Source organism: Lycium barbarum, chromosome 8 (genome assembly GCF_019175385.1).
Source record: "Lycium barbarum isolate Lr01 chromosome 8, ASM1917538v2, whole genome shotgun sequence".
NCBI lineage: Eukaryota > Viridiplantae > Streptophyta > Magnoliopsida > Solanales > Solanaceae > Lycium > Lycium barbarum.
In genome coordinates this window covers 2,534,160-2,557,034 of record NC_083344.1, presented here as the reverse complement: position 1 = coordinate 2,557,034, position 22,875 = coordinate 2,534,160, and the positions used below count along the sequence as shown (strand labels likewise).

The 22,875-nt window shown below is 34.0% G+C and overlaps 1 protein-coding gene across 1 annotated transcript; it reads right to left on the bottom strand.

The window, feature by feature from the left end:
- Window positions 1-10,951: 10,951 nt before the first annotated feature.
- LOC132605675 (protein CUP-SHAPED COTYLEDON 3-like) lies at window positions 10,952-17,021 on the bottom strand. Its single transcript, XM_060318842.1, has 3 exons — window positions 16,674-17,021; window positions 13,365-13,630; window positions 10,952-11,546 (listed from the first exon to the last, which is right to left on the bottom strand). Exons 1-3 carry the CDS (start codon window positions 16,840-16,842, stop codon window positions 11,106-11,108), a joined length of 876 nt encoding a protein of 291 aa, XP_060174825.1. The 5' UTR covers window positions 16,843-17,021; the 3' UTR covers window positions 10,952-11,105.
- Between the last annotated feature and the right edge of the window lie 5,854 nt (window positions 17,022-22,875).

The following is a 22,875-nucleotide window of genomic DNA, read 5'->3' as shown; positions in this document are numbered from 1 at the left end:
AAATTTACAAAATCAAATTTGGAGATAAATATTATATAATTTAGAAGAACGTAAGTTAATAAAATCAAAAGGATACATTAGTCACCATTTTTTAAGGAAAAAAAAAAAAAGAGATGGAATTTTGGATCTTTTTGTACGGGATTAGACAATTTTGAGAAAATACATAAAATTTTCCCTTAACGTGTCCCCAAAAATCACTTTAGCAATTTAACCTTAAGAGCTTTTATATATCCCCTAAACAACTTTCGAGTGAATTTCGTTCAATTGTCATCCAATTAGCATATGACACATGTATATTTGGGGGTATGTTAGTGTTATTTTTTTCTCCCCTGCGCTTTTCAGAGATTGATCACACTTTCTTGACATGTCACCCGTTAAGGAGTATTAAATTCACTTGAAAGTTGTTTAGAGGTATATAAATGCCCGTAAAATTAAATTGCTAAAATGAGTTTTGGAGGCAAGCTAAAAGGGGTTTTATGTGTTTCTCAATAATTTTTGGCTCAAACATATTTTGAACATCAAATATTTATTGAATTCTGTCCGTTAGATTGAACGAGAACTGTAAAAAGAGGAGATTAGCAAGAACTTACGGTTAGAGGTACAATTATTGTAGCTTTTGTCATTTTCATTTATTTCTCTAGTCTTTTTTTTTTTTTTTATAAAATTTCACAAGTGCACTAGCGTGTTATATATCAAGAGGCGAATACAAGAACGTGGACTTGGTCTTACGTCCAATTACAACACTAGGATAAAACTATTATTCCTCTAAAAAAGAGGAAAGGTGAAGCTAACCCTCGTGGAAATCTACCTATACAGCTAACTAACAAAAAATGTTTGCCTTGTCATAGTTGAGTCATATACAAGGCAATTGGCTCTTGTCAGGAAAGACAGGACTTTTAGCCTCTGCAGGAAGTTGCTGATAGGAGTCATAGAAGGACTCATTCTGACTGCTTAAAGCTGGATGATTTGCCACCTTATCAGCCTCTCTGAAACAGTGTTCAGCCTTGACATTAGCTTGGTTCTTCATTTGTTGAATCTCCTCAATTATCACTCTCAAACTTATAGTGGAAACACTTGTTGTCACTAACCATCTGAACAATAGAGAGGGAATCCAATTCCAAGGTGAAGTTCCAGTAGTTTAGCTGTATACACTTCCTCAACCCAAAACTTGCTGCCGAGGCTTCAGCCTCTAAGTTACTGTCACAATGTATCAGACAAGAGAAGGCTATAATAAATTCACTTTTGTCATCTCTCAAAACTCCTCTTATACTAGCTTTGACACTAGATTAGATAAAACTCCCATTTGTCTTAAGTTCCAACAAACCAAGGTGGTCTTGGGACAACATATCCAAGGTAGAGTTAAGTTGATAGTAGGGTAAGACTGAATACTAGCATTTAAGATGTTTCTCCTGGCTTGTTGGATCATTTGCTACACGCTAAACTTCTTTTTGTCTCCACAAGTGCATTCGCAAGGCTGCTTCCAAATCTCCCAACAAATAAACAATGAGACTGTTTGAGCAACTCTTTTTTTGTACAGCATTTGTAGTAGGCTGAGCCCAACATAAGCTGATCAAATGTTTGATTGTGCCTTGATAAGGTCTGATGCCAAGCGGTTGTCCAAAGTGCTTCCATATTTTTTGAGCTGCTTCTCCTAGGATGAAAACATGTTGCATAGTCTGTCACGTGTGGAGCAGCATTTGCAATTTAAGGAATAGTAGCAATACTTAAATTGATTACTTACGAAGAACAATTACAAGAAAGAAATCTAGTAGTTCAAACTCATAAGAAAAAAAACAACAACTGCGCTTGGGAAAGTGTCCCAGGCCCAATCTCAATTTCTCTACTGAGTTGGCTGATCCATAACATAGTCTCCAAGTTAGAAAAGAGATTGTAAAAGGTGTGTTAGAACTCCAAACATTCTGCCTTGAGGTTGCAAATTGCGTTATTTCTTTTATATCATTTTGATGTGTGTTCCAGGATTGTAGCTTTCTATGTTGCATTTTTCTAAAGATTTGATGGGACTTTCTCGATGTTTAAGATTAAAAATATTTTTTTCATTGCATTCGTCAAATTTTTAACTGACATAAATTGTTAAACGATTGGCGGTAGTTTTCCAATTGCAATGTCATAAGATTCTCGAACTCTTTGATTAGTGTGAAAAGAGTAATTAGTAGAACTTGCTGTTTTGAAATTGGAGAAAAGGGTTTGTACAGGAAAGAAAAACATAAGCCTAGTACTAGACAAGACTTAAAAGGAATCAACTATGTAGGAATTTTACCGGGATTCTGTTTTTCCCAAATCTTAACTGAAATAAATCAAGAATCAATTGAAATTGACATTGAAAATTGTAAGACAAATTATATGTGAGACTTTTGAGAAAATGACAAAGTTGGTCTCTTATTTTTGGCACTAGGTTCAAAATAGTCCATTGTGTATTACTTGAGCAGTTTTGCTCCTGTAAATTTATCAAAAATGAGCACTTTTAATCTTCCTAAGATATATTTATCAACCTTGGATTGTTAAATTTAACCGGAACTATGAAAAATAGAAAGTATTTAACGGGATGTAAGATAAATTATACGTGCGACAAAATGACAAAAATGATCTCTCATCTTTGGCAGTAGATCAAAATAGCCCTTGTGTATTACTTGAGTGGTTTTGGTTCTTTTAAGTTTAAAAAATGAATACATTTGATCTTTCTAAGATATTTATCAAACTTTAATTGTTAAATTTAATCGGAACTACGAAAATAGAAAGTATTTAACGGAAAGTCACATTTAGAAGTATAAATTCTGTAGTTTATTAGGTCTATTTCAAGAGTCTGGTGCTACTTTAGATGTGCAATTTATGTTATGTCTTGTCTAGTTTTTTATGTTTGATGCAGTCTTTTTATGTTGTGGTTTTTAATTTTTGTCGAAAGCTTATGGTGTTTATGGTTTATTTTTTAGTGCGCTTGATGTTTACTTCTTGTATTTTATAATTAATCATAAAAAAATAATCCCCCAAAAAATAAAGTACAAGCAAGCAAGGCTAGACCTTGCTTACTAATCCTAATGAGGTAACATTAGGTTGTGTTTATGGTTAATTTTTTCATGATTTTGCTTAAATTTACCAATCAGAATTTGATAAATATTTGATAGAGAAAAAAATGCTAACTTTTGACAAACTAAAAGGACGAAAATTGCTCAAGTAACACTTAAAAGAACTACTTTAAATCTACTACCATAGATAAGAGATCAATTTTTATCATTTTTTAATTATTATTTCAATTACTTCTTCCACCTCTACATGATAGTTTAATTTAAAATAATATTAAGTTAAATATACTTTTTATTATTCTCTATGAGAGTAAAGTTAGCTGGCTCTTAACAAGTTTATTCGAATCTGAGTATTCAAATATGTATTAAGATTAAAATGTCTGAATTTGAGTAAATATCTAATATTAAGATTTAAATGTTAAATAATTAATGTTTTGTTTTCTTGAATTTCAAAATAAATATAAAGCTCAAATAAAATATTAATTAATCTGATACTATACCAATAAAATATTTTTGTAAACATAGTTGGTGTAGTGATGATATTGATTGATAGTGATGGTTGTGGGGTAGTAGCTAGTGATAATGATAGCTGACAATACTAGTAACATAGAGGTTCATGGTGGTTATGAGGATCCCACCGCCTGGGTCGCCCAGGCGGTGGGGTCCTCACAAAAAAGGCGACTTTTTGTTGAGGATCCGCAGGTGTAACCCATGCATGCTGCGGGTTGCCCTCCATGACTTGCTCATGTACTACTGGGTAATTGTATGAGCAAGAAATCACACCAGTTCGCTGCGCGCTGCAGCACTTCGAACCCGTGACCTCTGCCCTTTTGTCCTCCCGAAGGAAGCGCCTCTTACCAGTTGAGCTGCAGCTCAATTGGTGAGAGTCGTCTCCTTTGGGAGAACAAAAGGCTTGAGGTCACGGGTTCGAAGTGCTGCAGCGCGTAGCGAACTGGTGTGATTTCCTGTCCATACAATACCTGAGTATGTCAAGCATGCATGTCATGGGGGGGACTGTCCAGGGTTGATCCTGGGGTCTACTCACCGGTCCTGGGCGACCCAGGCGGTGGGGTCCTCACAAAAAAGGCGTCTTATGTTTGAGGATCCACAGTATGAGTCGCTCAGTCGACTGTGGGTTGCCCTCCATGACTTGACATGTACATGCAATATTGTGGCGGTGAAATCACACCAGTTCGCTGCGTGCTGCAGCACTTCGAACCCGTGACCTCAGGCCCTTTGTCCTCCCGAAGGAAGCGCCTCTTACCAGTTGAGCTGCAGCTCAATTGGTGAGAGTCGTCTCCTTTGGGAGAACAAAAGGCTTGAGGTCACGGGTTCGAAGTGCTGCAGCGCGTAGCGAAATGGTGTGATTTCCTGTCCATACAATACCTGAGTATGTCAAGCATGCATGTCATGGGGGGGACTGTCCAGGGTTGATCCTGGGGTCTACTCACCGGTCCTGGGCGACCCAGGCGGTGGGGTCCTCACAAAAAAGGCGTCTTATGTTTGAGGATCCACAGTATGAGTCGCTCAGTCGACTGTGGGTTGCCCTCCATGACTTGACATGTACATGCAATATTGTGACGGTGAAATCACACCAGTTCGCTGCGTGCTGCAGCACTTCGAACCCGTGACCTCAGGCTCTTTGTCCTCCCGAAGGAAGCGCCTCTTACCAGTTGAGCTGCAGCTCAATTGGTGAGAGTCGTCTCCTTTGGGAGAACAAAAGGCTTGAGGTCACGGGTTCGAAGTGCTGCAGCGCGTAGCGAACTGGTGTGATTTCCTGTCCATACAATACCTGAGTATGTCAAGCATGCATGTCATGGGGGGGACTGTCCAGGGTTGATCTTGGGGTCTACTCACCGGTCCTAGGCGACCCAGGCGGTGGGGTCCTCACAAAAAAGGCGTCTTATGTTTGAGGATCCACAGTATGAGTCACTCAGTCGACTGTGGGTTGCCCTCCATGACTTGACATGTACATGCAATATTGTGGCGGTGAAATCACACCAGTTCGCTGCGTGCTGCAGCACTTCGAACCCGTGACCTCAGGCCCTTTGTCCTCCCGAAGGAAGCGCCTCTTACCAGTTGAGCTGCAGCTCAATTGGTGAGAGTCGTCTCCTTTGGGAGAACAAAAGGCTTGAGGTCACGGGTTCGAAGTGCTGCAGCGCGTAGCGAACTGGTGTGATTTCCTGTCCATACAATACCTGAGTATGTCAAGCATGCATGTCATGGGGGGGGACTGTCCAGGGTTGATCCTGGGGTCTACTCACCGGTCCTGGGCGACCCAGGCGGTGGGGTCCTCACAAAAAAGGCGTCTTATGTTTGAGGATCCACTGTATGAGTCGCTCAGTCGACTGTGGGTTGCCCTCCATGACTTGACATGTACATGCAATATTGTGGCGGTGAAATCACACCAGTTCGCTGCGTGCTGCAGCACTTCGAACCCGTGACTTCAGGCCCTTTGTCCTCCCGAAGGAAGCGCCTCTTACCAGTTGAGCTGCAGCTCAATTGGTGAGAGTCGTGTCCTTTGGGAGAACAAAAGGCTTGAGGTCACGGGTTCGAAGTGCTGCAGCGCGTAGCGAAATGGTGTGATTTCTTGTCCATACAATACCTGAGTATGTCAAGCATGCATGTCATGGGGGCGACTGTCCAGGGTTGATCCTGGGGTCTACTCACCGGTCCTGGGCGACCCAGGCGGTGGGGTCCTCACAAAAAAGGCGTCTTATGTTTGAGGATCCACAGTATGAGTCGCTCAGTCGACTGTGAGTTGCCCTCCATGACTTGACATGTACATGCAATATTGTGGCGGTGAAATCACACCGGTTCGCTGCGCGCTGCAGCACTTCGAACCCGTGACCTCTGCCCTTTTGTCCTCCCGAAGGAAGCGCCTCTTACCAGTTGAGCTGTAGCTCAATTGGTGAGAGTCGTCTCCTTTGGGAGAACAAAAGGCTTGAGGTCACGGGTTCGAAGTGCTGCAGCGCGTAGCGAACTGGTGTGATTTCCTGTCCATACAATACCTGAGTATGTCAAGCATGCATGTCATGGGGGGGACTGTCCAGGGTTGATCCTGGGGTCTACTCACCGGTCCTGGGGGACCCAGGCGGTGGGGTCCTCACAGTGGTGGCAGCGATTGATAATCGTGGTGTATATATGATAGTCACAGCTAATGGTGATGATAACTGATAACAGTGATCGGTGATATATAATAGTGATTGATGATGATGATTAAATTGTGATTGATAGTTGCTATGGTAATGCCGGTTGATGATGATGACCGTAAATGATCGCTGGTAATATTGTCATGGTGACAATTGAATGTGGTGATTACCTGAGGATGGTGATTGTGGGTGATAGTTGTGTTAGCTGCCATGAATGGAAGCTCAAGTTAAGAATGGAAGCTTAAAGAGTAACACAACAAGCTTGAGAGAAAACTGAATCTCAAAAATATCTCATTGTATTGAATGAAATGAATTGGGTACAACTCTAGAGCTAAGACTAGCTACTTATACAACGCAATAAAATACAATTGGCAATGCACTGACTAACCGACTTTCTAATTCAGGTCTGAGTTTTCTTTATAACCTAACCACAGTTACATCAGCTTGCTCTATAGCTAACATCTCAATAAGTTGAGTATTTGATAATGGCAGGTGCCAGTAATGACAACAATGGTTGTGGTGAAAATGAATGGAGTAGTGGCGAAATGCATTTTTATAAAAATATTTAAATGAATAACATCCAAATGATATTATATAGTTTTGTTAAACAAGTTGATAACATAGATAATGTAAAATTCATCATACTATCAGTGTGTACAAATTAATAAATCATGTTATTAGTAATAGGTGTTGAGTGTATGTAGTTATTATTGCTAAATTTTACTGGATTTTATTCTTGAAAGAAAAAAGTAGAGTGAACAACAAGAAGCAATTATTAACCCATGAATGCCTTTCCAAATATAAGAAAATTGTGAATCTTCAGTAACAAGAATAGAATCTCTCTTTGTTATGATTATTGCCTGTTTACACTAAAGTCAAAAGTAGAACACAAATAATATGAACAATAGATATCCCTACGATCTTATAAATCCATCTAGCTAGTGAGGCTAGGGAGAGGAAAAAAACGCAACTCAATTATCAGGCAAAAACGTATCTATCCATGCATGACATTAGTATTTCATAAAAAAAAAATATTTAAATTAATATCTTAGGTGAAAAGAAAGAATATTACTGATTACCAGACAAACAAAATACAGAATTTTGAAGTTTTGACCAAAATAAGCTATTATTTAAATTAATTCACCAAAATAATACGTTTTTAATTTTTTTTACACAACTAGCATAAACGTTTTCTAAGTAACGAATTAGGCATTATTTTATTCAAAAATTCTAACGAAAACAACAACTAATAAGTGGACGGAGTTAAAATAAAAGTCGTTACTGACAGTAACAATTTATGCCTATTACGTATCCGAAAACCACGACTATTAGTTGTCTCTTCATTTAAAATAACGACGCCGTTCAATGTTTTCTAATATATGTGAATAGATATTGAACAAATTTCCTTTTCAACCTAAAACCCCTCTTCAAAATAAACCCTCACTATCACCAAGAGAACAACAAAATTTACTCAATTCATATATTATTTTATCTATCTCTACAAATTGATTTTGTTTCGATGATATAGATTCCGACGTTTATTCGATTTTTTACCGCAAATTTTAAATGTGAAACTTTCAAAGCTCAGTATTTTGTGCAATTTTGCTTGCAAAAATCGATCAAGATGGGTTATGACCAGGGGCGGATCCACGTTCAAGTGAGGGTGTTCACCCGAACACCCTCGGCCAAAAATTGCAGTGTATATATAGGATAACTTTTCTGTATTTATGTGCATATATTAACTTTTGAACACCCTCAGCAAAAAATTACAGTGTATATTTAACTTCTTCTTTTTTCCGAACACCCTGAATGAAAATCTTGCATCCACCACTGGTTATGAATAATGAATAGTGACATTTTGAGAAATAGGTTGAATTGAATCATGATTGTTATTATGTTGTGACACGAATGAGTTATAAATGACGTTAAGATCACGAAATAGACATTGTGAGTGAATGGATGAAATCATGTGTTATGATCTCGAATATGGAGAATTTTGAGTAAATTGAGTAATGCGGTAATGTGGATGGTAAATGGATATTGTTATGATATCGTGAATGTATTGTCGACGTTTGAGAGTTGAATTACGATATTGGAGAATGTTGTATAAATAAAGGAGATGTTGCCCGATTTTCTTTAGCTTTAGCCATATGTGCTAGTTATCGATTCTAATGATAGTATGACCTTAATGAAGGTAGAAACGTGAGCATCGGAGGAGTACATGCAAGTGTAGAATAATTCAACGAAAAGGTATGTACGGCTAACCCTTCTTTCATAAGGCATTGTTCTTTGGCCAAACTCCTAAACACTCTATATGAGTATGTTATCTTCGAATGATTGATGTTCCGAGATCATAAGCTCAAGATCCTTGATATGTACCACGATTGTACTGCGCACCTCATATGATGAGTAAGCCTATGATATAGACGTAGCGATAATGATGAAGATAGTAATGATGGTAATAATGATGAAGATGTTATAGGTGCCTACGGGCTAGTATACTTATATGTGCCTATGAAGGGCTATAATAAACCCCGAGCTTATAATGCCGGGTAAAATATATGTATATTAATACGTATAAATTATGTATATGATTAAGTAACGCGCGCACCACTGCAGTTGGGTACGGATAACACTGAGCCTTGGTAGGGCCAAGTACGTGTAACACTGAGCCTTGGTTGGCCAGGTACGTGTGATCACCGAACCTATATGTATGGTCGGGTACGCTATGTAAACACTATGTATATGAAATGACTATGTATATAATATGAATTTGAATGTAAGACTAGGTGACAAGTGAGGAATGGCTCAGTGGTTAAGCACCTCCACCCACGACCGGTAGGTCCTGGGTTCGAGTCACACTGGAGGGGAAGTGTGGAAACACTATAAATCCTCCTAAATTAAAGGGGAAAAAATGTAAGACTAGGTATATGATTATGAGTAAAGGCAAGTAAGTACTATGACGACGATCTTATTGTCTCCCCTCCTATGCTACTTCATATGTTGTTCATTATACTTATTTATAGATGTTGATCATGCTTTACATACTCAGTACATTCTTCGTACTGATGTCCTTTTGTTTGTGGACGCTGCGTCATGCCCGCAGGTGCACAGGGAGACAGACTTGATCCTTAGCTGCTCATTCAGAGATTGCATAGAAGAGCTCCATTTCTTTCGGAGTCGTAGCTTTTGGGTACTTATTCTTTTGTGTACATAAGTATGGACATAGCGGGGTCCTGTCCCGCTCATGTGATATGTCATACTCTCTTAGAGGCTCGTAGTCATGTGTATATGTTTAGATATGTCTGGCCTTGTTGGCCTATGTTTTATATGTCTTTTGTCGGCCTCGTCGGCCCATGTACATTGATGTGGTTTGAAGGCCTATGATGATAGAAATGTGTTGTTGTCCAATTGGGACTAATTTGATGAACGAATGGAAATGTATGTTTGATTGCGTGGCTCACCTAAGTATAAGCATAAGTGTAAGTTAAAGGGGTGCCCGGGTGGGCTAGCACCGGGTGCTCGTCGTGGCCCCTTAGTCGGGTCGTGACACCAATACAAAGCAACCATCACATTATGTTCAAAATTGGCCATCTTTACTCCTACACGCGAAAATAAGACGCTTATTATTATTAATATAACAAAAAACTAAATTAAAACTATAGTATTATTTTAGCATATTACAACATATTTGACTTAATTAACTCATACCTGTTGAATTTTTTAATGTTGTTCCAACAATAGGCCACACAAATAGAAGCTTTGCTGAAAATTGTTGAAATGTGTTTGAACATTCGTTTCATACACTATATTTTATAATGATCTGTGGTTTGTTCAAAAAGTATGAGGAAGAGGGACTTTAGCAGTGTGTCGTTATTATGTGTCACGTTTTACAATTAAAACATAACTATTGATCACGTTTTATAGTCAAATCAGTCAGAAGGATTCCCAATTTGCAGGATTCTCTGCAAGATTCGATTGTCCGTGCCTAGTTTGAGTAGAAACGTAATTGTCAGTTACGCTTTATTCTAAAATCGTAACTCTGAGTTACGACTTTAACATCGTATATGGATTCTCTAAAGTCGTTACTAACAGTAACGTATTAGGCATAATAAGTTACTCACAGTCACTAATTAGCTTTTAACACCGTTAACCCCCAGATATTTTTTTCGTCAGAATTTGAATAAAATAATGCCTAATACGTTACTCAGCAATACGTTTATGCTAGTTATGTAAAAAAAATTAAAAACGTATTATTTGGTGCATTAGTTTAAATAATAGCTTATTTTGGTAAAAAATTCCAGAATTTCCCACGCTGCTACTAAGACTGAGGCATTCTTACGTCTTAGATCATATGTAATCAAATAAGTATACCCTAACTATGTTGATATAAACTATCTATCCACTGTCTACCATGTCTGCTTTCCTTCCTCCTCCGCTTGCTTTTATCTCTTATATACACCTCTTGTTAGATTCTTGCACAGACCATGCTTGGTACTGGTACTTTCATTTGCCAAACAGCTTCATTTCTTGCCCACCAAATGCTATAAAGCAGAGCAACAAGTACAGCTATGATAAAATCTCTGGCGTTCTTACACTACCTATTCCTATTCATTCTTCTCCATATACCTTGCACTAAATGATACATATTATTACTTTAATTTTTAGTTTGCTAGTTCTGGATTAAATTGTTTCATTTGATATAAACATCGAGTGCAAATAAATATTACCGGATAAAAGTTGAAAAAACAACAAATACCATCCAAGCCAATCATATAACGTCTATCTTATCATACTCACAACCAAACACTGCAGTTTATATTCACATGTTCTACAAATATAATTTAATAAATGCCTGTTTTTTTTTTCTACAAACAATAATCCAACAGATTAATAATTACTATGAGTAATAATTTTAAATAAAAACCAAACTATTTTCATCCTCAAATCGCATATCACTAAGGCATGAATTAACCCCTCCATCTTGTAAACTTGAATATTCTTCAAAATTCATGTCATTCAAGAACCCAAATTCATCCTCCTTGCCACACTTTGAGTATTGAGCCATTTCATTTGCTAGAACTTTGTTTATCTCTTGTGACAACTGAAGATTGTTAGAGTTCTGACTTTGATAGATAGAGTTATTCGAGAAATTGGCAGCTGATGGGCGATGGCTGCCGCCACCATAAGGCAATAACTTAGGCATGGCTCCACTGTTGTCCATATTGAGAGGAGATACACCAAATCCTGGAGATGTGACACTAGTCTCATACATATTTTCTGAGCTGAGATTGTTACTAGTATTGTTCTCATCTTTAGTACCTTTGTGAAATACTCGACATAGTACCCAATCTTCCTGTTCAATGATCATAGGCAACAAGTGGTTAGGTCTTTTATGAGTGAAAAAAAAATCATACATAATTAGCATTTGAAATAGAATTTAGAACAACTAAAATTTTTTAGTAGCTTGCGAGCGGTCGTCATTGCATACTAGCTGCTTAGTGGAGTAAGAGAGTGTTCCATTAGTATTCTCAATCTCAGAGCGACTATACTTGGTCAATTAAGGGATTAAAATGAGTGACTTTTGTAATAATATTGTTGAACTGAGCTTAAGCTATATACACTGACAGTGTCATAATTAAAAATCTTATACTATCAGGTCATGACACAAAAAATAACTATAGATAATCATAGATTAAAGAAGGATTAGACACTCGAAAAATACAAAAAGTTACTTGCTACACCATGCTAATATATACTGATGTGTAGAATATTTTTACGTCGCTGGTGTATATAAATTAGTCCTACTGAACTTACTTCTAGGTACCTCAAATGGGGACTTCATTCTATCTATGCTCAAATGATGAAAAATATAATTGCACAACTAGATCATTTATAAGGTAATTATAAGTAAAATTTTATGATAAACATTAATAATACATTTAGCGAAAATAGTAACTAACTGACATTACAAGTCAAATTACACTAAAAAAGGTAGCCCGGTAGACCAAGCTCCGCTATGCGCGAAGTTGGAGAAAGAGCTGGACCACAAGAATTTATTATACACACTCTTACCCTGTATTTCTTTCTGCAAAAGGCTATTTGTCAAACTACACTATAGTGTAAAAAGAATTTTTACTTTATGACTTATATCAATCTTGCTAGACACCATCCATTATTTTCATTCATTACTCATTATTTTTTCGTACCTGTGTCTCAAATCTCAAACGTGGAGGTTTCTAAGAAGTTTCTTACAAAGACATATTTGTCACTTACAACTCGACAATAATTTTTCAACGTACCGCGTGATGCACTTGACTTCTACTCTATTTCTATACGTGACTAAAAAGTTTCCTCATGTCCCATTGGAATCAAACCTAAAGACCTTTTTAGACTATTTGTTAAACAGTCTATTCGAATACTACTAGACAATCTCTTATGTTATCCTATGGAAATTAATCTGGTACTACATAGAAATGTATTTTACCCGTAATGGTGTAATGATTTAGGTTTTTCTTATTAGAAGAATGACACGCCGTGTTTAAGATTACAATAAACAAAGGATAAGATTAAAAGGTTCTTTTTCATATACTTAAATTTTGTGACTAATCAAATTAAGAAGTATAAAATGAAACAAATAAGGGAGTGTCTTTTTTATTTAAAAATGTTTTGCTTGATGTCCACCAAATTAACGAAAATGGCTCCCGTTACTTATCGGCCAGAGTATTTTTCCCTTACAAGCATCTAATCAAATATTATATCACTTGCTTCAATCAAGCATTATTGTCAAACTTTAACGCTAAAGAAAATTTATCAAAGATCGACTATCTTCATATACCCTATGCTTCATCCTGTACCATATCATCAAGAATTTTCTACCTCACCAAAAACATAAAATACTACTAGAAAAACTCTGATTTCCGACCGGAAGTCCCGTCGTAAATTGGCTAGTCGTTAAGGGATTTTCTACAGAAAGTTCATCGGAAACATTTCAGGAAAAAACAATTTTGGACAGGACACCGGCTGGAAATTCTTTTTTTTTTTTTTTCTAGTAGTGAAAGATCAATCCAATTAATAATTTTATGATGCTACCTTTATCAGAGTATAGACTTAAATCCGAGATGAAAAATAATGTGCGGCAATGAAAGAATTAATATAAAAAGTTGCTAATTACCTTAGGAGGTATATGGGGATTTTCGAGACGAAATTCATGCATAATCCAGCCAGTTTTAATCCCATTAGGAGCTCTATTCTTGTAAAACACCAAAGTCTTTCTCATGCCAATGAGTGCAGCTGTTTGAGTATCAAACACTGTTCTATCTTTGCCTGTGGCTTTCCAATAACCAGAAATGGTGGCCCTATTTGTTCGAAAACCGGTTGCATACTTGCGATCTCTAAAGCTGAAGAAGTACCATTCATTGGAGTTCAACTTTGCCACCTCTAATAATTTAATAAAAAAGTATTAATTAGTCTATCATGAAAGCAAAAAATAAGGAGCGACAATAGACAAGAAAATTGGATGGTGTATATAAATATATATATTTATATATATATATATATATATATATATATATATATATATATATATATATATATCACGGCAAGAAAGATACAGATTTGTGATGGAATATTTATGACGAGGGACTAATCCGTTGCAATTTGCAATGGTTTTAAGACTGAATTCATCAATGTGGACGAACTTTTCTGACGGATTTTTGATAGTTTTTACGGTTTTATTCCTCTGTCACAAAATGTTGCGATGAGAATCCTTCAGAATCATAGAGGCGGATTCATGATTTGAAGTTCATGAGTTCCTATACTGACGTCAAGTTAAGTATACAATAAAAATTGAGTTCAAAATTAAATATTTACAAATATTTCTTAATATATGTACAGAATCTGAGTAAAGCTATGGCGTTCATGTGAACCTGGCTCTAGATCCATCCCTGGTCACAAATACTGTTTTTGCTTGTAGTGTATAAATGCTAATTAATGTACACTTGATTATATTATAAAAACATATTCATAGTAACGTATTAAACTTTTAGATAAGATAATCACATAATTAACATGGGAAAGGTCCTACTTTCAAGTCTGCTCCACATATTATCAGCAAGAACTTCTACGTTTTTAGCCCATGTAACTGCAGGGGCATGTTGAAGACATAATGATATAAACAACAATAATGTGTTATTTATGACAGTTTAAGATTTTAAATGAGGCGATCGCACGTAACAAGTTCAAAAGGCAAGGATAATTGTCGATGATCAAGTTAAAACCTATATTAAGGATAAATGTTGCATAGGACATCAACATCACTAGCCTGTAAGACAATAGTACTAGGCATATGTTTCCTCTTTAGCTAAAGCTTCTAAAAAGTTCATGTGAAAGAATGGAAAGAAAAAAAGGGTTTTTAACTTTTCTTTTGTCTGTTTGTTAATAGTCGATTTATTTAGATGATGGGCAGTCCATATCACTTTCATGTCCTCACCTCACCTAATAACAATGTTAAATCATCAAAAAGAACATCAAGGTAAAGACTTGTACATTTTTATTTTATTTTTTGTCTTTAACTAAACTAACGTTCGTCAAATTCAATTCATAATCTATGACAATAGGTGCAAGAGATAAAATAACAGTCACATAAACTGATAACATGATCTCTTTCTTTAATCATAAGTGTACATAAAATTTACGGATCCAACTAATTATTCCAATTACATGACGAATTCATGTTGTTTCTTCATCTTCTTGTTCAGGTTCTTGACAAATGTTTTTCTGTTCATTTTTATATAAATGAGAGGTTCTTCTAAATTATTATTATTATTATTATTATTATTATTATTATTATTATTATTATTATTATACAATCACTCATACACACATATTTATGAGAATTGTCACCTTAATACGCATTTTAATATTGAGAAGTATATTCAGATTCAAACGTCTTTATCTTATTAAAAACAAATGTTGTCTTACTTACAATTTTTTGCATAATTAAGTGACATGATGTATAAATATATATGGAGTGCTTAATATAGCTTAATTGTATATTAAGTACTTTCACGTGTTGAAAGAATAGTAGTTCTGAAAATGATCACACCCGGAGACACTTTAACAACAGACATAAAATTAATTAAGCAGCTTAAACAGAATATTTCATAAAAGTATCCTTTTCTTTGAAGTTAGTTTGTCCACTTAAGTTGGGAATTTTCCTTCAAATTAATTTTACTTTCGAAGATAATGTTTCTGTTTTCATTTTACGTGTCGGCAGTACCCGATAAAATTTGAACAATTTTTAAAAGTAAAAGAGAAATAGATCCAGAATCATAATTCATAGTCTTATTTTAATTGAGAATTCATTATCCAAATAAATACAAGAAATTTCTTCTTATTTGTTTTCCTTAAAAAAAACAAAACTACTCTAATAGGAAAAAATAATTTTTACAAAACACTTAAACGAACACCTCGGATGTGTTTTTAAAATTTTTGCATAAACTGAAAAAAAAAATCTCTTTGCTTTTGTTTTTTTCAGAACATCTCTAATGGTGTCCAAAATTTTCGAAAAATACTGTAAGAGTTCTTCGGGAAAAGAATCTTTCAACAGTTGTGATAAAAACTCCAACTATTAGATAATTTGTCTAGTGTATTTTAGTTAATGAAAAATAAATTTTTCTTTTTTAAAATGGAAAAACTTTGAATTTTAATTCACTGGAGAACAAGAAAATCTTGAATAAAATTTCCATCATAATTTTACAGAACCATCGTGAGAAAAAGCTCAAGAAACTCCATGACAAAATCACGTAGTAATAAAGAGAAAAAGAAGAAATTACAAGAAGATGAAGACTAAACATGAAGAAGAACCGCTCATGTAATTGGACTAATTAGGTGATTTTGAGATAAGGAAAAGAAAACAATGAAGAAGATCAATAATATATAAAATCAACGAGAATCTCCTATTTGTATAAAAATGAAAAAGAAGAAGAAGATTTAACATGAAGAAGAACCTCTCATCATCAAGATAATTAATCGGATCAGTAAATTTTGAATAAGCATATGACTAAACTAAAGAACATGAAGAGGAAGAAAATACAAATTATTAAGCAGAATACCTCATTTGTAAAAAAAAAAAAATTAAGAAAAAAACATTTGTGCAAGAACATGAATAGGAAGATGAAGAATTAACATGACAAAGAAAATCTCATCATCATGTAATTAGTCGAATCAGTGAATCTTGAATACATAAATGACTAAAGAAAAAAAAAAAGAACACAAAGAAGAACAACTCATAAAATCTTAATTATTAGTCGGACCAGTAAATTTTGAATACGCGTAAAAAGTTTAAGAAAAAAAAGAACATGAAATAGAATATGCCTTCTGAATTATTAATCAAATCAGTAAATTCTGAATACGCGTAAAATGAATAGAAAAAAAAAAACATGAAGAAGAAGAAGAAGTAGAATTAAGGAGAGAAATTTACCAGGAAGTTGCCATGGTTCACAAGTATGAAGATCAATTTCCACTAAAGTGCCTTTAATGACTTCTTGATTAGCAATTTTCTTGTAAAGATAATGGCAAATTAATTCTTCATCACTAGGATAGAATCTAAATCCTGGTGGCAAAGTTGATCCAATATCTCTTAAACCCATTTTTATTGGAATAATTTAGGCAATTAAGAAAAAAAGTAGATCTTTTTAGTTTCTTTTTGGATTTGGAAAGAGAGAAGGAATATTTTTTTGTTCTTGAGGATTTGGTAGTCCAAAAGAAACTTTCAATAGATAAATTAGTGTATTAATATATTGAGAGAAGCAAAGGCGTGTACTTATATACAGGGAGAGGTTGAAAAGAAAACTTTGCCACTTGGAATTAGTTACATAATTTTAGCAGCTTATGTTCGTGAAAAGTTCGTTATTGTATATTCTTGGGAACTTTCATGATAAACCAAAGTCACAAGAAATCTTCTTTGTTGCCATGGTTAACAGAATACATAATAGGACTTAGGCTATACGCTGACGGTGTAAATATTTTTTACATTATAGAAGTAATTTAACTGGTGATAGCAGATTAATTATCATTTTTATCAAATTATTGATTAATGCTACTAGAAATTCCACTTTGGAAGTAATTAATCGATCACTCTTTGCTGATGTCGATCCGTTCTCATGGCTCGAACCGAGGCCTCTAGTTAATGCGTCACATGAACTAGTAACTTTCTGGTCAAATTATATATATATATTAAGAAATCTACTAAATATTTATATATTAGATTGTGAACCCAATTTTTTTAACTTAAGATTGTTGTATAAACTCATAAATTTCAAATCTTCGATTGCCTCTGATTAAACGAGTACTACTCTATCAAGTCCGAATTTTTTTATTTAGAAGAGAAATTTCAAAATAAATCTTTTTATTAGAGATTATAAGTTCGATATTCGATACTAAGGATGCAAAACTTATTTACACAATTATATCACATATAACGCAGTTACAGGTAAACTTGTATGATAATCGTTAATCAGTAATATAATATAATAATTAAAAGGGCAATAGCTACATGTGTACAAAACTGTAGAGTAGATATCTTAAAATGCTTTTTATTATTGTGTGGACAATGGAAAAATCTGTGTACAAAATTCCTTTACCAATTTGTTTGTTTTAGGGTGGGCAGAGCTAGGCGTGTAAGTTTAAGATAATATTGCCCAAAGGGGGAAAAAGCAATTCAAGTGAAGATTTAACAACATAATACAAGATTACAAGCTGTCACCAGTTCTTACCTCTATCCTTTTTGGAAAAAATTTCCTTTGCTTCAATCATTTATTAAGCATACAAAATAAATATCTCACTTCTTAAAGATTGTCACATGATTGGTCCAAATATATATAAAATTTAAGAAATTAGCGACAAACAAATTTTGTAGTTATTTAGCAAAATTTATCATTAGGCTTATTTAACGACAGATTAGTGACGACAAATTATGAAAAAAAAATCTGTTAGCTACAAGCAATTTAGCAACAGATTGACGACAAATTCCTGAATAAATCTAGTTTCTTTTGTAGGTATATATTTGAGTGCTTAATTAAAATGTTTGGTCTTAATCAATAGGTGTTTTTAATGATTATTTTGTTTGATCACTAAAAAAGAAGTATATTAGATTACAAGTTTACAAAATGTAAGCAACCCAAAAAATATTAGTACAGTTTTATGTGTATGTTCTTGATCTAAAGATATGAATCATCAAGAGGCAGATCCAGAATTTTGAATTGATGGATTCTAAATTTAGAAAGACAGTTTATTAAGATTTCGGAATCCGGATAAATCGTTTATATACATATAAGTGTATATCTTAACACAAACATAAAAGTTTGGTCAAAGATATTGAATTCTACAAAATTCATAACTAGAACTCCAACTCCACCTCAAAAAGAATCTAATTTTATAAGGAAATGGTGAGCCAAAGTGTTGTAATTTCTTATATATAGTCTGGAACTCTGGATTAGTTTACTAATAAGTGATCTGGTGGAATATGATGGAACATATCCATCCTTAATTAATGGTCTTGGGTTCGAGCTTTGAAAATGGAGAAATTTTTCGTAAAGAAGTTGCCCATGTATGAGTTATATATAGCGTGAATCTGAATTAATTGAGACAATAAATTGTGAATATGAGATTTACCCCAAAAAAAAGTCCTAGGCCTCTCTCATAGCTTTCGTTTGTGATAATGTACACCTTTTACGTTTCTACCAATAATGTACTGAAAAATAATATCAAACATCATTATTTAGAATTGGAAAAACTAGATACTTCCTTCGTCCTCATGAGTAATACTAATAATATTTTGAGATTAACAATTTCGATTAGGATTTAAAAATATTCGTAGCTATACAAATTTATAATTTATAGTATTTTTACATAATGGTGAATGTATAAAATTTATGTCAGAAGTTAAGAAATCAAACTATGAATACATAAACAAAAAAGATAATTGCATGAATTCATGTGTTTGCAAACTCTATCATCCCTTTTCTTTAACATTTTCTTTTTCGTAAACGTTTTTTTTCATGAATTCAAACTATGAATTCGCAAAAATTTATTTTAGAAGTTAAGAAATCGAACTAAGAATACTGAAAAAAGATACGTGCATGAATTTATGGGTAACCAATATTTTAAACCTTTTTTTTTCATTTTTTTCTTCTAATATGTTAAACATTAAATTTTTCGTTTGAAAATTTCCTAGATTTCTATCCCAAACTTTTCTAGATGAGTTTTTTGAGTATTCATTAATCATTTTGTCCAAGAAGAGAAGTTCCTCTAATTCTATTTTGCCAGGAGACTTTTTTCTTAAATGGTATTTCTAAAAATATTTAAGATGTATTCTACCAATTAATAAGCAACTCAAGATTTCATATATTTATTAATTGAGAAAGCGAATCAAAAGGAGAAAAATACTATAAATGCAAGATAGAAAGAAGAGCGGATGCTTTCTTTTTTGCAAATCTTTCATTTGTGAGTTATTAATCAACCCAATGCTCTAACAAAATTTTATTGTAGAGAACAATAAACATGAAAAATCATGCCCGATAAAGTTTGATTGTTATAGTGAAATATTATCATAGAGGATGATCATTATAGACACATTTGACTATACTTTTAGCGACATGTTTTAATTGTACCCACAAAAATATCATGCCAAGTTTATAAATCTTTATTTTTTTAAAATTCCATGTCGAATCAAACTCTGCCACATTAACCAGAGGGAGAAAGTACACTACTAGAAAAAAAAAAGTTTTTCCCACTGACATTCAGTGGGAAATTTGTGCTATAATGATTTTCCCGCCGACAATCTCGCTGAGAAAATGCATGATGGGAAACACCTTTCTATTGAAATGCTAAAAAACTTCATAATTTGCTGAAAAATTTCATAATTTTTTTATGTGAAAATTCTAGTATTTATGTTTTTTTCACCTATTTCAGTGAGAAATAACCACTGAAATTTTTTTGGGTGGGAAAAAAGTGATTTTTTAGTAGCGGTGATTGAAAATTTTGTTAGCTAGACAAAGAGCAATAATTATGAAAATAATGACAATAAGTATTATATTTTGTCACAGCCTAATCGTATCAATAAGACAATAATAAGAAGGATTTTTGTATGTATACACAAGAGTAGAGTTGATATATAGATGGGACCTTAACTTATACCACTCGAATAAGAGAGTTTGCGTGGGATACAAGTTTAGTTTTTAAGATCTTTGAGTACCAAGAAGTCAAGATTGCCCTTGTGTCTGTTTCCCAAAAGCCACGTATTTGATGGCCTGTTTTGGACTTTTACCTTATTTTTCGCCATCATCTAAGTGAGCCCATCTCAAGCAAAGCCACGTTTATAAAATACTTTACTCATCTGACGTGGCATTTTGCAACACCTTGTTATATATAAATAAAATAGACATGGAAAAATTTAACATGACAAAAATTAAATTTGAGAGGTCTCAAAAAGGAGGAAAATTATTGGCTACTCGTCAAATTATCGCAAATCGATCCATTCAAATAATTTAATACTTCATACAATTATGATGGAACATATCACCTAAATCTATCTATATTTTTCAATGATACATCTTCAAATTGATCATGGCCGCAATTATTCATTTGAAAAGTCATAAGATGGAGCTATAGCCAAAAAAAAAAAAAAAAATTGGCTTGGTACTGTTGTACGTGACACAACTCAAAAAATACTCGTTCTTGCATTTATTTCGTCTATGTTTAGGAGTAAAATTTAAATATTCACCGATTTTGATGATTAACAAATAATGCAATGAATACCAGTGTTTTAAAAGGCGGGGACGTAAGGCGGGGCGTTTTACATACGCCTCGACGAGGCGTAAGCCTCGAGGCACGGGGTGTAAGCCCCATGAGTATTTAATTTTTAGTATTTCTTAAAATAATATAATTACAATAAATATTTTTAAATAGGTAAAATTACATAAAAAAATAAAAGAAAACTGTAAATAAATGAAATATATATATATATGTATGTATATGTGTGTGTGTGTGTGTGTGAGCGCGCGCGTGCGCTTGATCCTCACAAAAAAATTATCAAAGCCCATTATACACCGCTTATAACTTATAATTATATATAACATAATTTTACAAGTATAAACAATACAATGAAATAAAAGCTATTATGAAATGCAAAACAATTCTAACATTTTAACTTTCAAACACAAAAAAAAACACAGTTTCTTAAAACACTATTACTGTCATACTATTCATTTTATCTCCCTATAAGCAAATAATCAATAAAATTTATCAATATTACAATTAAAACATAACTTCTTCATGAACAAAAAATAAAATTATATGATAATTCTGATACATAGGACTTATGACCAATGACAAGTGAAAATGTACAATTCCGCTATGTGTTTTTTTAAAAAAAAATAAGTGATATTCACCCTCACGAAGTTCTCAAATAGTAAATATCCAATACTACGACTTGTTATATGAGTTACACTCAATCTTCTATTTCTATAGATGAAAAACTATTAAGTATCATTATTTTGGTAAACAATTATGAGGTGAATGATTTTAATTAAGGAATTTAAAATATAATTTGTGTAAGAACTGTTAGGCGAGCCCTGGGCGTTGGGCGTTAGGCGTGTTTAAGGCGTACGGTTGGGCGCTTAGGGCGTAAGCCTCATAGGAACTAAGCCCCGCACGTTAGCCCCAGGGCGTTTTGCCACTGCCGTGCCTCGAGGCGAGCCCCGGGGCGAGTCCTGACACTGCCTTTTAAAACAATGATGAATACATGTGTGGACTCTTTGATAGAACTATTGCATAATCCCAATGACTTAGGAGTCACTTTCGCAGGTAATTAATTGTTTCACTAAATAGTAATTAAGTGAACTAATATCAGCCTAAGCCCTAAAGAAAGGAGAATTCTGGAAGATTTTGATTAAACAAGGAGTCCAGTTTAATAAGGAAGTAGGATCGTGTACAACTAATTATGCTTCGTTTATTCTCTAGGGTTAGGAAATTAATATTGTTTTTTTTGCGCTTATCCCCTAACTATTGCTTCTAACATTGGTCTATATATTGCATTAATTGTTCTCTTGTCGATTGTTCACACACTTCGAGAGAGAGTTTTGAGAGCAAAAATTAATTATGTACGTTTGTCAGAAAGATCAAACTGAAGAACCAAAGCCCGTGTTTGATTTTTTTGACATTTAATTAGTTCTACAGCTGGTCTAATTATTATAGTAAATATTTTGAGTTGTAACCTAATTCACAGATTATACTACTTTGCTTCTTTCGTCTTATATGGGCATAATTTTGTCTTTATGTGTTTGTTTTTTCCTTATACGTTGCATGGCGAGCCATGGCAATTAATTGTTACATACAACCTACTAATCATTTTTTATATATGCCACATGCATGTTGTTAAACATAACTTATTAAATTATTTAATTACTCTAGCACACTTTGCTTAATTATCATATTTACTACAAACTATATATCTTCCCAGTGGCGGAGCCAGGATTTTCATCCAGGGGGTTCAAAAATTCTGAAAGGTAAATACACGAAGAAGTCAGGGGGTTCAACATCTACTATATATACATAACAAAATAATTTTAACTTTGAAAATACACTGTAATTTTTCGCCGAGGGGGTTCGATGAACCCCCTGGA

Coding starts and splice junctions, on each gene's coding strand:
- LOC132605675 (XM_060318842.1), bottom strand. CDS start 16,842: ATGGGTTTAAGAGATATTGGATCAACTTTGCCACCAGGATTTAGATTC. Junction 13,631..16,673: donor TGAACCATGGCAACTTCCTG/GTAAATTTCTCT, acceptor TTAAATTATTAG/AGGTGGCAAAGTTGAACTCC. Junction 11,547..13,364: donor ATCCCCATATACCTCCTAAG/GTAATTAGCAAC, acceptor ATCATTGAACAG/GAAGATTGGGTACTATGTCG.